Genomic DNA, 15208 nt, shown 5'->3' with positions numbered 1-15208 from the left:
TTCGTATTGAGATGCTTTATAAAATGGGTTTCAATTTTCATCTAGTTGATACACATTGTTGGAAGGGATGAAAGAAAGAAGGGAGACACATTTATTAGTTACTTTGTTTATAAATGAAACTGAAAGTAGATTGTAGTCATTTAAAGCACAGTTATGTTTGTATTTGGTTTGTATAGGATGTTCTGACGTGGCACATTTTTTTCTGTCTCAACTGTGCAGGAAGTTGTTTTATTGGCTCAGAATATTAACTGTAACTGCCTAGAATGGAATTCTTTATAATGACAATCAGCACGGCTTTAATATCAAGCAGTTAAATGCACCTGTTGAGATGACTAGAGCTCTAAACTGCCACGTTTCTATCCACGAAAGAAAAAGGAAGTATGTGTATGTTTGTATGTGGGGGGAATCACCAGCAGCAAACTGATCCTTACATGGCATGTATTTAATTAACTAGTGCCACCTCATCAAAAATAGTTTTCTCATTTTATGTGCATGGCACTTGAAAAAAACACAATTTTATGTCTTGAAAATATGAAAAGAAATAGCAGGAAAACTGATTAATGATATAGATCAGATGTACATGTTGGCACTCATAATTTAGAATACTGCTGATTGGCTATTTTCTCAGTGTCTAGAGTTCTAGTAAGCAATAAGTTGTAAGTAAGTAGTCATTGATACCTTTCCTTCTCTATAAATGTCATTGTAATAAACAAAGCTTATAAATGCTCCTTTGACTGCATTTTTGTACATATTTACTCAGGCATTAACCTTTTTGAAATTTGTGGGGCTTGCTTCTCAGTAAACTTTTATAGAATCTAAGTTTGCATTTATGAAAGTGGTGGTGGTACCGTATTTTCCGGCGTATAAGGCGACCTGGTGTATAAGACGACCCCTGACTTCGGTGCCGATTTCCATGCCTAGAAAGTCGTCTTATCCACTGGAAACTACCATAATTTCCGGCGTATACGACTCGGCGTATAAAATGGCCCCCGACTTCAGCGCCGATTTCCACGCTTTAGAAAGTCATATTATACGCTGGAAAATATGGTAGATACTTTTTTTTTCTGTTTTTCCCTTCATTCTAGTTGTCTCTCCTGGACTCACAGCTTCTGTTTGAAGAACAGGTGGCAGCTGTGGCCAGAGGGGCTCTTTACAACTGTGTCTTGTGCAATAATTGTTCCCATGCAAGGAAAAGGAGGGACCTGCTCATGGTCACTCACACCTGGTCACCTCCTAATTGTCCCACTGCAACACACTCTATGTAGGGCTGCCCTTAGAGAGCATAGGAAAGGTTCAGTTGGTCCAGAATGCAGTGGTATGGGTGCACCTCATTATGCCCTGTAACACTTATGTTGTGAGATGAACTGGTTTCCATTAGAGGTCTGGATCTGATTCAAGGTGCCGCTTATCACCTTTAAAGCCTTACATGGCACAGGGCCAGGGGTTTTTTTTGTTTTGTTTTGAAGGACACGGTCTTTCAAGAACATCTGCCTGCCCCACATACTCCCACAGAGAGACATACTCCAGGCTTCTTTTAAATCTTGTTATCTTCTGGAACCTAGGAAATATGCCTTTTCTGCAGTTGCCTCTGTTCTCTGGAATTAAACATAACATTCTGTATGATATGCCCCTATTTTGTTGACTTTAGAAAAACCATTGAGTCTTAGCTTCCCCCCCCCCGGGGCATTAGTGGAGTCCTCTTGATTTATTTTGGTGCTTGGTGGTAGTTTATGTTTTGTATTTTATATTTTTATATTACATAGCTTTTAATGTTACCAGTAGATATGTGTAGTGTTTTTTTTTGTTCTTGTATGACACCCAAAGTAACATTGTTTGATTTGGATGGTGTTATAAATCTAATAAACAGAAAAACATTGCACAGAAATTTGGGAACTTTTATGAATTGGAAACAACCCTCTTTCAAAGAGTACATTTCTAAATTTGAATCCAATTATACTTTTCAGCTGTAATTGCCACTTTAAATAATATCCTCATCAATTATAAAAATGTTAACCCAATCAAATCACATATATTTCTTCTAATGAGTAAGTAATAGGATGCAAGTAAATAACATTTTCTTGCAAGTAATGGGCTATAGAACTGCAAAAGTTGACATTTTGGTTCTACAATAGGGACAATACACCTGTTAAATTTACCCATGTCAGAGACTATTTATTTATTTATACACCCCCCCCCCACTTCTTAAACAAGTCTGGGTGGCTTACAACTTAGGGACTTCGCTTATCTATGAGTAATGCTACCTTTGACTTGGCACAAAACTCATAACATTTGTTTTCTCCTTTGCCAATTCTTATAGTTCTGTTTTTTTTTTATTCCAAGGCTTGGTTGGCCATTATTTTGCATCATTCATTGCTCAGGCAAAATGATTGCTTTGTTCTTCTGGCTTTGATGCTATCATTTTCCAGTATATCACCAGGCAGCAGGGAAAATACCTACCAGTGAGGGCTCTGCAGCAGGATCTGAGGAATTCTCATTTTTGGTTTTGTCTTCTCTGGGCTGCTTTATCTGCCCTTTCATCTAACTATATTTGGGCATTTTCCAAATTAAAAGAATATGAAATGCAGAAATGTGGAAATATGCTGTGTACCAATAACCTGACAGAGAACCTTGTAGAGAACAGAGGCAGACCCCTTCACGGTTAGTGAGCTAGCTAGTTCTTGTAGAGCAGAAGCTGCTAAGCAATTTGGGGTCCCCCCCATGAAATTGGGAAGACTTATTTAGAGGCTGCCCAACTCCGGGCATTCATATTTTAAAAGCAGGAAACATTAAAATTAGGGATGAAACTGATAAATGCCAGGAAAGGGACAATTAAGCATTTCTCTTAAATAAAATTGGGATGCTTTGCTTTCTTGTTGCTGCATATCTCAGCCGTGGCAGCTTCAAGGTATCTGAACTTCAACTCCAAGAACTCCCTAGCCAGCATTCTGGGAAGCCTGTAGAGATGTTGTGGTCAAAAACAGCATACGTAAAAAAAACTTGATTGGAAGGACAGAAGCTGGAAGAGAATAAATAAGGTGGAGGTTGACTTATAACCAAAAAGTGAAGAGGGCAAACCTACAACTCCCAGTACTCCCCAAAATACTGCCAATCACTCCCACACCAGGTCACCTGGCTGCTTCCAAAGTAATGGCGAGCAACATAATATGTTTTATTCATCTTGTAGCTGTCTTGTGATGATATTGGAATAAGGTGGAAAATGCTATTAGAGTGGAACAGCTAATAATGTTTAATGTCTTTCTCATTCATGGAGTGGGAATGAGATAATATTAGGTGAACAGAGTAAAAAATGATGTCATATAGCATGACAGTACTGTGATAAGGGCAAGTAGTGACTGGGTCTTAATGACTCTTTGGGAAGCTTCTTTGGTGTTTAAATATTTATTTGTTGCCACATATTGCTCTATTGTGGCAGGTGAGGGCCACCTTGGGGAATTCTTGCCTTCTTGGAAAACAGATGCATTTCAGTTACTGTTGCAATACTATAGAGATAGAGATATATAGATATAGATAGCATGGTATGTGGTATATGTATGTATGAATAGAAAATGACACAAATATATTGAATATACATATATTGAAGTGTTATATTAAGTTATATATAACCACTAGATCCAAAATAAAAGCCTCCCCCATTAGCGAAGAGATCCAGCAAAGAATCATTCCCAGAGAGAAATCAACCAGATGCCCTAAGCTCTATGGTCTCTCCAAGATACACAAAGAAGGAACCCCACTTAGACCCACAGTCAGCTTCATAGGCTCACCTCTACAAAACCTAGCCAAATTTCTTGCCAAACAACTATAGCCCTATGCAGAATCCATCATCTCACACGTAAAAAACTCATTCCAGTTCATAGATATCATAAAGAAACAAAACTTACAGCCCAGCAACCTACTCGTGAGCTTCGATGTCATATCCCTCTTCACCCAAGTGCCAATCAAAGAAGCCTTGACAGCTATCCAAAACAAATATAACCCCCCCCAAACACATCCTAGATGTGACCAACCACTGCCTATCCAACACATACTTCATCTATAACGGACAAAAATACAAACAAATAGAAGGAGCACCCATGGGATCACCCCTCTCACCTGTCATTGTAAACCTCTACATGGAACACTTTGAAACCCAAGCTCTAGAAAAATCTGATCACAAACCCAAACTCTGGCTCAGATATTCATAATCTGGCCATGTGGGAAAGAAAAACTGGACAACTTCCTCACACACCTCAACAGCCTACACCCCAAAATACAGTTCACCATGGAAACAGAAGCTAATAACCAACTTCCCTTCCTGGATGTCTTAGTCTACAAGAAATCCAATGGCTCCCTAGGACACACCATCTACCAGAAGAAAACACACACAAACCGCTATCTGCACGCTCTCTCACACCACCACCCAGCACAGATCAACTCCGTAGCCAAGACACTCATCTCCAGACAAAATGCTTAGCTGACGAACAACACCTAAAAACCAAACTACGCACTCTCACTAATGTACTAACATCCAATGTATTCCAAAGAAATAAGATTACCAACCTAATCCAAAAAGAAACCCCCACTAAAATCCAAGACAGAGAGCAAGAAAATGGCAAAGCCCTCCTCCCATACATAAAAGGCACCACAGAAAGAATCAGCAAGATCCTCTACAAACACAACATCAAGACAGCATTTTGCACAAACAGAAAAATATCCAAGACAGAGAACAAGAAAATGGCAAAGCCCTCCTCTAATACATAAAAGGCACTACAGACAGAATCAGCAAGATCCTCCACAAATACAACATCAAGACAGCATTCTGCACAAACAGAAAAATATCCACCATCCTAAGAAACCCCAAAGACAAAACTGAGTTAGAAAATCAAGGAGTATATGAAATCCCATGCACCGCTTGCCCCACCACATACATCGGACAAACCAACAGAAGAATAAGTGCATGCATTGAAGAACACAAGAACTCAGTCAAAAAAGAGGAACCAACTTCTTCCCTGGTCCAACACCTTAAAGCCCAGGACATGAAATTGACTTTAAAAAGACCAGAACTATCGCCAAAACTGAACACTTTAATAATAGAATAATCAGAGAAGCCATCAAGATAGAAAAACGCCCACACAGCATGAATAAACGAGATGATACCTCCCGCCTACCAGCCATTTGGAAACCCGCCCTTATTGACAAACGAGTCCCTAACACAAAGAATGACACCAGACCCACACTCATGAAAACCACACAGGATGTCACCACCACACATCCACGCAAAAAGTAAACCCAAAGCCACACCGATGATGAGGCACGACCACAAACCAGAAGCCAGACCACAGCTGCATCATTAGCCACTTTAAACCCCTCCAATCCATACATGAAGCAAACTGATACCCACCATGAAGATGAGGCACGACCATGAACGCGAAGCCAAACAACAGCAACGCAGCTCACCATCTTAAATCCCCCTGCAACTCAGACTAACCTGAGCACAACAAAGCCCCAACCCAAACAGAACACTCCTCCAGCCAATCAGAGCACAGCCAACCCCCCCATCCAATCAGAGCATAGCCAAGCCCCTAACCAATCAGAACACACCTTCACCCAATCAGAACACAGGCAAGCTCCCACCCAATCAGTTCATATCCCAACTGGCAGTTAAAAGGAAGAAACAGCTACAACCACACATTGCTCCTAGAAGCACGAAGCTGAAAACACCAGCCTGAAGATGACGAATGGGACTTCATTGAAACGTTGCCGAGATACTTCCAATTTTACGCGGGAGAAAACCCGAATAACCAAAGACCTACATACAAACACCTGCAAAAACCTCAGAAAACACACACACACACACACACACACACACACACACACATATATGCTCCTAGAAGCATGAAGCCGAAAACACCAGCCTGAAGATGACGAATAAGACTTCGTCGAAACGTCGCCAAGACACTTCCAATTTGACGTGGGAGAAAACCTGAATAACCAAAGACCTACACACACACACACAGAGAGAGAGAGAGAGAGAGAGACATATATATAGAGAGAGAGGGGGGGAGGGAGGGAGAGGGAGAGGGAGAGGGAGAGGGGGGGATATTATTCCAGTTGCACATATATTGTCCTACTTAAATAAGGTGGAAAAAAAGAGGGAGAAAATTTAATTCCTACTCCTTCAGATAATGTCGCTGTTTACCCTCCCTCATAAGAAAATATATATCTCCAGGCCCCAAAAAGATGTCTGCTCCTGAACTTTATCCCCCAAAAAATAGATTTTGAAGAGAACTTTCATGAAGTTCTGGAAAAAAATCCATATTTTATAAAAGGAATTCAATATGATCCAGTTTGCGTGATGTAGAAAAACTACCGTGTGCTTTGTCCAGATCAAAATCATCATTCTTAAGAGAATTATCAGACTATGGACCACTTCCTTCAGCTTGATATCAAAAAGCTGATTCTGTTTCTTGCTATTATAATATAATAGTAATAATAGTAATAATTCAGTTCACATTTTTATTGCTGAAAATTATAATTTTCTATTTATAAAATAAATAAAATTAAATTAAAAATTATAAATAAATAAATAAAATAAATAAAATTATTTATTTCCTATTTATTTTTATAAGGAAAGGTAAAATACTGCTGAAATGAATCACCAAGGATATGTTGCAGCACCTCCATATTCCCAGGCCCAGCCAGGAATGGGAGGATTTTCTTCTGGCTTTGGACAAACAGTTTCTTCTCCTCTGCATGGACACTATAATGATCCAAATCCAGCACCTTTTGCATCTCAGTCAGGTATAGTTGCGTCATGTTTATTTATGGTCTGCTGTATTCTGGTTCTTTCTAAAAATAATGGGTTACATTTTCCAGATTCTCAACCAGGACAATGTTTGAGGGGAATGCTGGATGTAATGAGTTGGTAAAACTAACTAAAATTAGAACAAATAAAGGTTTATCATGATTGGTGAACTCAGATTGTATGTGCTCCAGCATTTAAACCCTGGAAAAAGTACCAGTACTTATGGACTTCTCTCACTGAGGTCTTTGTCCCTTTTTAGTATGGCTATAAAATTAACTTTTTAAAATGCTTATTGCTTTCTCTTCTTTCCTGATACGGATATAAATGGAAGACACTGCATACTTTGGAATTTATTTGTAATTTAGTTTATGAATGTATTTCTTTGACATACGTTATTTATGCTTTGATTTTTATGATACACTCCTTTAAATGTAATGGTTTTCCATTGTTATCAATATGTTTACTTTTACTTTAGGTATATTGAAAACAAATGTGCCTTTTGGAGTTCCTCCTGTCATGGGATCTCCACCTCAGAGCCTCCACTCACCTAAGCAGACTAATTTCCAGAATGGACCTAGCACTGCAGCAGCTCAACAGCCACACAGGTGATTTAAAACAAAGCAAAATAAAGCATTAGGATTATTCACAAAGCTGCTTTTTCAAGAGGCACTGGATTTCTTGTTCATCTCTGAATATATTTCCCTTTTAATCCAAGAAACTTCTTCAGTTCTGAACTGAACTGAAAAAGCTTCTTGGATGAGAAGCGAAACATCTTCAGAGAAAAACAAGAAAGTCCAGTTGCTTCTTGAAAAGGCACCTTTGCGACAACCATTACTTGGATGACTGAGAATCTCCATAGACATTAGGAATATTCTTTATGCTTTTGAGGATTGTGCAGACTCTTGGATGAAATTCTTTGCTCATGTGACATGAAGCAGGCTCAGGAGCTCCAGGATAGCTCTTCATTAGGGTTTTGGTTTATGTCAGCTGTCCTTCCAGAAATGTCTTTTGTGCAAACACATATATGCTCAGAAAATTTTGGGGTAGGTGGGTGGCAGAGTAGGGCACACTAAACCTTCAAATGATTTGTGGTTTTGTGATTTTGCACTGGAGATCCAAAAATACTTTTAAAAACATGGAATTGTATGATATATTCATTTCTGAAAGCATTTTGTTAATATTTGTCAGGAACTTGTTTTGTAAATCCAGTAGGCCATGCTCAGTCCATGAATATGATGTCAACAGCATCTGCCTTCCTTTGGCAGTATAATCTTGCACAATTTTACATACTCCTTGATCTGGCATAAGCTCTATTTCTATATGTTGTATAAGCAGCATAGAAACATAATACTGGAAAGAAACAACCTATGCTCAGTGCAGAATTCCAGCTTAAAGCAGCACCCCAAAAGGTAATCCATCCCTGGTTCAACATAGAGGAACCTTTCATCTCCCTTAACAATTGATTCCACTATAAATCTGCTCTAATTGTTATAAAGTTTTTCCTGGCTTGTATTGTATGATATGGCTTCCTCTGTTAGAAGACTACTGTCATACTTGTTCTAGCACTTCACTTCTCAAGGCTAAATATTTTCAATATTTTCTTATTGGATTTATTGTCTAACTTTTTATCATCTTATTACTGTTTTAAGAGTTTACATCAGTTTATATCAGTCTTAAAGTATGCTGACCCAAATGGAACAGAATACTTCAAGTAATATCTGACCAATGAGAACACAATGGAACCAATACTTTCTGTTATTTGGAAGCATATTTATATTGGGTATCACTAAAATTGTATATGCTACAACTTTGATTTTACAAACTTTAATGCAATGAAATTTGAATATAACAGTCATACTGTATTAGACTTTATGTTGTATGTGTAATATTATTATGTATCTGACATAATATGTATGGTGAACTCAATATACATATAACATTTATGCCAATTGATAATGACAATGTAATGCAAATACTGTAATCTGCATTACTATAATGACATACCCATTGATTTACTGGACTTTGGGGAAAAATCAGAGACTCTCCTCCCCAATTAGTTTACTAAAATGAGATTTTTATTATATTGCATAGTCTTTTTGAAAAATAAATCATTTTTGTGCTGAATTCCAAAATATAGTTAAAGAGCTGACTCTATAAATTGGATTAACCAAAAGGAAAAGCTTAATTCTTTTAAGATTGTATCAAACAGTTATTTTAATTACAATTCAAGCTCTAATTTAATCCATATGTTTTGAGCAGCCATAATGCAAAACATATTCTGTGGACAGAGAATCACCTTTGGCCTTTATGTCCAACTTAAAAGATCAAAGCTGAAGGTCTATGAGCCATGAGATGAGATTTAATTTGTTTCCATTCCTTTTTGTTTCTGGTTTATTTATTTATTTTATTTTATTAATAAAATTTATATGCCGCCCAATCCCTAGGGATTCAGGGTGGCGTACAAAATTAAAACAATAAATATAACAATAAAACAATAAAATAAGTGTATTCATACAGCGTGTCTAGTCGTATCCCGCCCCCCCCCGGGGACATCAACCCCAGGCCTGCTGGAACAGGAGAGTTTTAATGGCTTTCTTAAAGGCCGGCAAGGTGGGAGTAGTTCGAATCTCGGGGGGAAGTTGATTCCACCAGGTCGGAGCCACCACAGAAAAGGCCCTTCCCTGAGGGCCCGCCAGCCGACATTGTCTGGCCGAGGGGACCTGAAGGAGGCCCAATCTGTGGGACCTCACCAATCTCTGGGAACTATGCAGCAGTATGCAGTCCTGTAAGTAACCTGGTCCTATGCCAGGAAGGGCTTTAAAGGTGATAACCAACACCTTGAATTGCATCCGGAGACCCACAGGAAGCCAGTGCAGCTCACAGAGGATAGGTGACAAGTGGGTGTACCTTGGTGCACCCACAATCGCTCTCGCGGCTGCATTCTGAACCAACTACAGCCTCCGAACGGTCTTCAAGGGTAGCCCCATGTAGAGCGCATTACAGTAATCCAGTCTTGAGGTGACAAGGACATGAGTGATCGTGAGTAGAGCCTCCCGGTCCAAATAAGGCCGCAACTGGTGCACCAGGCGAACCTGGCAAAGTTCCCCTGGCCACAGCCGATAGATGTTGTTCCAAATTTAGCTGTGAGTCCAGGAGGACACCCAAGTTGCGTGCCTGCACTGAGGGAGGTAAATTTACCCCCCCAGGGCTAATGATGGACCATTAGGATGACCCTTGGGGGGCAAGACCCAGAGCCACTCGGTCTTGTCAGGGTTGAGTCTAAGCCTGTTCACCCCCATCCAGACCTTCACATCTTCCAGGTACTGGCACATCACATCGACTGCTTCACTGAAAGGACACGGGGTGGAGATATACAATTGGGTATCATCCGCATACTGATGATACCTCACCCCGTGTCGCCGAATGATCTCGCCTAGCGGTTTCATGTAGATGTTAAAAAGGAGGGGGGACAGGACTGAGCCCTGAGGCACCCCATAATCGAGGCACCTAGGGGTCGATCTCTGTCTGCACGCCAACACCAACTGCGACCTGTCAGAGAGGTGGGAGGAGAACCACCGCAATACAGTGCTGCCCACCCCCACCTCTCCGAGACGACGCAGAAGGATACCATGGTCGATGGTATCGAAAGCCGCTGAGAGGTCAAGAAGCACCAGGATAGAGGAATGACCCCTATCCCAGGCTCGCCAGAGGTCATTGGTCAGTGCGACCAAAGCAGTCTCAGTGCTGTAGCCGGGCCTGAAACCAGATTGAAAAGGGTCCAGATAATTCGTTTCATCCAAGGATCGCAAGAGTTGGGACGCCACCACCTTCTCTACAACCTTCCCCACAAAGGGGAGGTTGGAGACAGGATGAAAGTTCTTCAAAACATCTGGGTCCAGGGAAGGCTTCTTGAGGAGGGGCCTCACCACCGCTTCCTTCAAAGGTTGCGGGAAAGACCCCTCCATCAAGGAGGCATTGATTATCGCCTGGAGCCAGCCTTGTGTCACCTCCCTACTGGCAGAAACCAGCCAGGAGGGGCACGGATGCAATAAGCAGGTGATGGCATTCATTGCCCTCACGGCCTTGTCCACTTCATCAGGGGCCACAGGCTCAAACTCGCTCCAGATAACATGACTAAGACCAGCCCCCGGCATCTCGGCTGGCACTGCCCAGTCGGAGTCCAGGTCTCTGTGAATCTGAGTGATTTTGTCCAAGAGAAACTGAACAAACTCCTCAGTTCTCCCCTGCAAGGGTTCCTCCGCCTCCTCCACTTTAAGAAGGGAGTGGGTCACCCTAAACAAGGCGGCCGGGCAAGATTCTGCCGATGCAATAAGTGCAGAAAAGTGAACACGCTTTTCCGCCCTTATCGCCACTAAATAAGTCCTAAGATAGGCTCTTAATAGTGATCGGTCAGATTCAGAGTCACTGGCCCTCCAACGTCGCTCTAGATGTCTCTTGTGGCGCTTCATCTCCTGGAGCTCCTCAGTAAACCAAGGCGCCCTCTGGGGACCACTACCACAGAGAGGTCACAAAGGCGCAATTCAATCCAGGGCCCCGGATGCCACCTCATTCCAGGCCGCAACCAGGGACCCGGACGAGTTGTGGACAAGGGAGTCAGGTATTTCCCCAAGCTCCTCCTGGAACCGATCTGGGTCCATTAGGCGCCTGGGGCAGAACCATCTAATCGGCTCCACCTCCCTGTGGTGGGGGAGTGATGCTCTGAAGTCTAGCCTCAATAGGAAATGATCTGTCCATGACAAGGGAAAGGTCTCTATTCCCCTTAATTCCAGATCATGTCTCCATTGCCCTGAGAGAAACACAAGATCGAGCGTGTGACCATCCCTATGAGTTGGATCCTGGATTACCTGGGTCAGGTCCATGGTTGCCATGGAAGCCATGAACTCTTGCGCCGCCTCTGAGCGTTTGCCGAGTGATGGCAGATTAAAGTCCCCCAGTACCATAAGTCTGGGGAACTCCACCGCCAACCCGGCTACTGACTCCAGCAGTGCAGGCAGGGCTGTTGCAACACAGCTGGGCGGTAGGAACATCAGCAACAAGCCCAACTGAACCCGTGAACCCAACTTCAATAGGAGGGACTCACACCCAACAATCTCCGGGGCAGGAATCCCACGAGGACTCAGGGACCTCCGAGCAATGACTGCCACTCCCCTACTCCTGCCCTGATGTCGAGGCTGATGAAGCACCACAAACCCGTCCGGGCACATCTCCGAGAGGGAAACACCCCCCTCAGGGCCCAGCCAGGTTTCGGTTATACATGCCAGGTCCACCCCCCGGTTGCTAAATGAGCAGTGTATGCAGGAATTAATAATGTCATATTTTGTAGAAGTGGTTAAGTTACTTATGCAGGACTTCGAGAAATCATTTTTGAATAAGGGCAAATTATTCAAATTGAGCTGCCTAAATTGAGATCATTCTTCTTTGACCCTATTAAGTTTTTTTTTTTGTTTAAGTCAGTTTTAAGGGGGAAAAAAGAAGCTTAGTATATATATTATATTTCATTATTAATCATTTCATCTATTTTTGTTTCAATATTTGAAGAGAAAGGGAGAGAAAATTCTCTTTATTAAGAGAACTTAATAAAACATGTTTGCTAATATGGATAAAAAGAGAGAAGGAAAGATTTTTAGATTTCAGTCATACTTTTTAGGAAGCAAAATCCATGCTAAGCTCAGTATTTTTCATGATTACTCAGATAGTGGATTTCAGCATGATGCAGAGTTACAGTGTGATTGTTTGGTCTTAGCTTAGCAAATTCTATAAATCCTGTCATTATAGTTTCTGAAACCATAGCTTGGGGCTTAGTCCAGTCTCAAACCAGCCAAATTGTACCTGATTTGTGTGAAATAGTTGTCACTTTGCACAGTCTACTGTCTTCTGTATACACAGGGTTATATGTATTGCCAGTATAAATTAGAAAAAAAAATTGTAGAGAAAAATGATGATCAAAAATGAAGGAGCAGAAAGAATAACGGAGGGAAAAAAACCTTAAATACAGAATTATTCATAATGTTTATAGCACATGGTTGTGTTACATAGGAAATATTAACTTTTTGCAAACTGAGATCATTTGCATTAGATTGGATTTAATCTAAGTTGATTGCAAAGCACCCATTCCATCTTGAGTTTTTTGCAATGTGAAAAGAGGTCAATTTCCAAGTATTCTCTTCCCTCCTATTTAGGTTGGAAATAAATTTTGGTAAGACTGCTTCCAACTATTCAGTTTCCTAATAAAAATACTTCTAATCATCTCAGCACCTCTCTGTTGTGTTTGTAAAGCATAATGTCACAATGGAAGCTTTTTTAAAGAAATTTCAACAATGATTCTAACAATTGACAGTGCCTGTGTAATGATAAACTGCATTTTATTATCCCGAGAATGAGCCTTCGTGAACTTAGGACTTACATTCTACTATTGCTGAGCAGTCATGAAGAAAAGATTGGAAATTTTGACATTTGATTAGCTGCAGCTTAGTATTAATTTTTAAAAACTGGTTAATGCCAATTAGTGCTTTATTGAAACAACCCTGCTATAGCTAAGATTTTTTTCAATAAGCCACAGTGAAAGCTAACCATAGTTTATATGGGTTTAGTCATAATGATAAACTGTTATTAGTAGAAGTGGAAGAAAACCTCTTATTTTGAAGGTTCCTGAAAAAAATATAAGGGACAAATAATATATCTGAGGGTGGCTCACCTAGAACTGTTCCCCTATAAATAATAATCATGAAGCTGATGTACAGCATGTGATGAGTAAACCTGCCACAGACAAAGCCTCTTAGTTTCCTGGACATTTTATATTTGGTATTTTCTCTGCAGAGGCTGCAGGACTGACTCATGTGCATCTTGGCTTATGTGATTTATGAGCAAAATAATATACTTTATGGTGATTTTGTGAGTTTCTGTAATGTTATTTTTTGTTTTCAGATTGCCAGGTCCTCCAGCTTCTTATCCTTCCTACCATCATTCTTCACAGTCTGGTCCAAATAGCCCCCCTCTTCCTGCAGTACAGCTGACAAATCAGCTTGGCAACATGCAGATAAGTAGTTACGGTATGAAATGCATAATCCATGAAAGGTTTTTATTTTCTTTTTTTTGATTTAGTATAAAAACAAGAAGGAGGAAAAATAAAGGCAGCATTAAAAAGAAGAAAGTCAAAATAAAATAAAATAAATCTTTAAAAAAGAAAACTATACATTACATATATTCATTCATATTTATACATATATAAAAGTTCTATATTAGTATTTCAGTGAATGATAACCATATTTCATTATGAGCAACCATAATCTATCTATGCCCCTAGGTGATTCCTTTATAAATTGCTAAAACATCAACTGTGCAAATCACTGGATAGTTACTGAGAGATTAGAATTTTAACTATGTATTTGTTTTAATTTGAACTGGATTTAAATAATGCTTAACATAGAAACACTAACTTAAATTCCATGTAATTCCATAGAGACTCAATGGTTAGATTCAGATTGAATTATAGTTAATAGGAAATATAGTTACTTCAGTCTGGATCTAACCATTGGGCCCAATTGTTGCAAGTGGAGCTTTGCTTATATTAAGGCCTTTCAATTAGAGATTCCTGCACCATCACAAAAAGTAGTAGAGCCACGGGATGGGATGGATGTATAATAGCGTGTGGAATTTGTGATCAGGAGCCTGGAAATGAGCATTTTACATTGTACAGATTTTACATCAACGGGATATATACAGTACATGCCTTCTAAAGGTGGTATAAAAATTCTTAGTGAGACAAACCATATATTATGGTTAATAGAGTTTTTCTGGGATTATAACTTTTCCTGTGTTAAGAACACTTAAAAGAATTAGGATGATCTATTGCACTTGTCATTTAAACATATTTTTGGTGAAGGCAAACATCTGATAGTTTGAAAGCTTATTGGATGCTTCCAAATAATATCAATTCCCAGTACTAATGGGATGTGTTAATATAAATAAATGAATAAACACCTGGATCATGGCTTTTAAAGTTACCTTCATAATCTTACATTGATACAAGATTCCTAATGCAAATTTTACCCATTGTAAATCTATTTTTAAGCAATTTTATTAAAATCATGGTTATTTATTAATTGGACAGAACATTGTACATTTTTACAAACTTGATAAAGTTAATAATACTAGAAAAATATCTTCTCTCTGTTTTGTTTTGTGTGTAAAGATGCAAACAATTATTGATTTATATAAACCCTGCCTTAATAAATCTGACCTTACAGAAGAGAATGCAAGAATGGCAACCATGTGCAAAATAATGACTGCCATATTTGCTCACATATATTGTACAGTGTAAAATTTGACATGTGTGAAAATCAGCTTCTCCTAGAGTTCCTGTGTAATTTGGAAGATGTATGTATT

General features: G+C 39.8%; 1 protein-coding gene across 2 annotated transcripts in view; it reads left to right on the top strand.

The window, feature by feature from the left end:
• Positions 1-15208, top strand: part of SEC24D (SEC24 homolog D, COPII coat complex component) — a 73045-nt gene that overhangs the window by 1916 nt on the left and 55921 nt on the right. Inside the window, exons 2-5 of one of the 2 annotated variants that reach the window (XM_039325552.1) lie at positions 220-378; positions 6627-6798; positions 7278-7407; positions 13748-13872. In XM_039325552.1, the coding sequence (XP_039181486.1) occupies positions 6648-6798; positions 7278-7407; positions 13748-13872 (406 nt within the window). In that variant the 5' untranslated portion in view covers positions 220-378; positions 6627-6647. The remainder of the gene's footprint in view (positions 1-219; positions 379-6626; positions 6799-7277; positions 7408-13747; positions 13873-15208) is intronic. The other variant, XM_039325553.1, reaches the window with a different exon arrangement.

The sequence above is a fragment of the Crotalus tigris genome, unplaced genomic scaffold (assembly GCF_016545835.1).
Source record: "Crotalus tigris isolate CLP2741 ecotype Arizona unplaced genomic scaffold, ASM1654583v1 scf7180000024338.4412243, whole genome shotgun sequence".
NCBI classification, from domain to species: Eukaryota; Metazoa; Chordata; class Lepidosauria; order Squamata; family Viperidae; genus Crotalus; species Crotalus tigris.
This window is presented reverse-complemented; position numbering and strand designations above follow the sequence as displayed.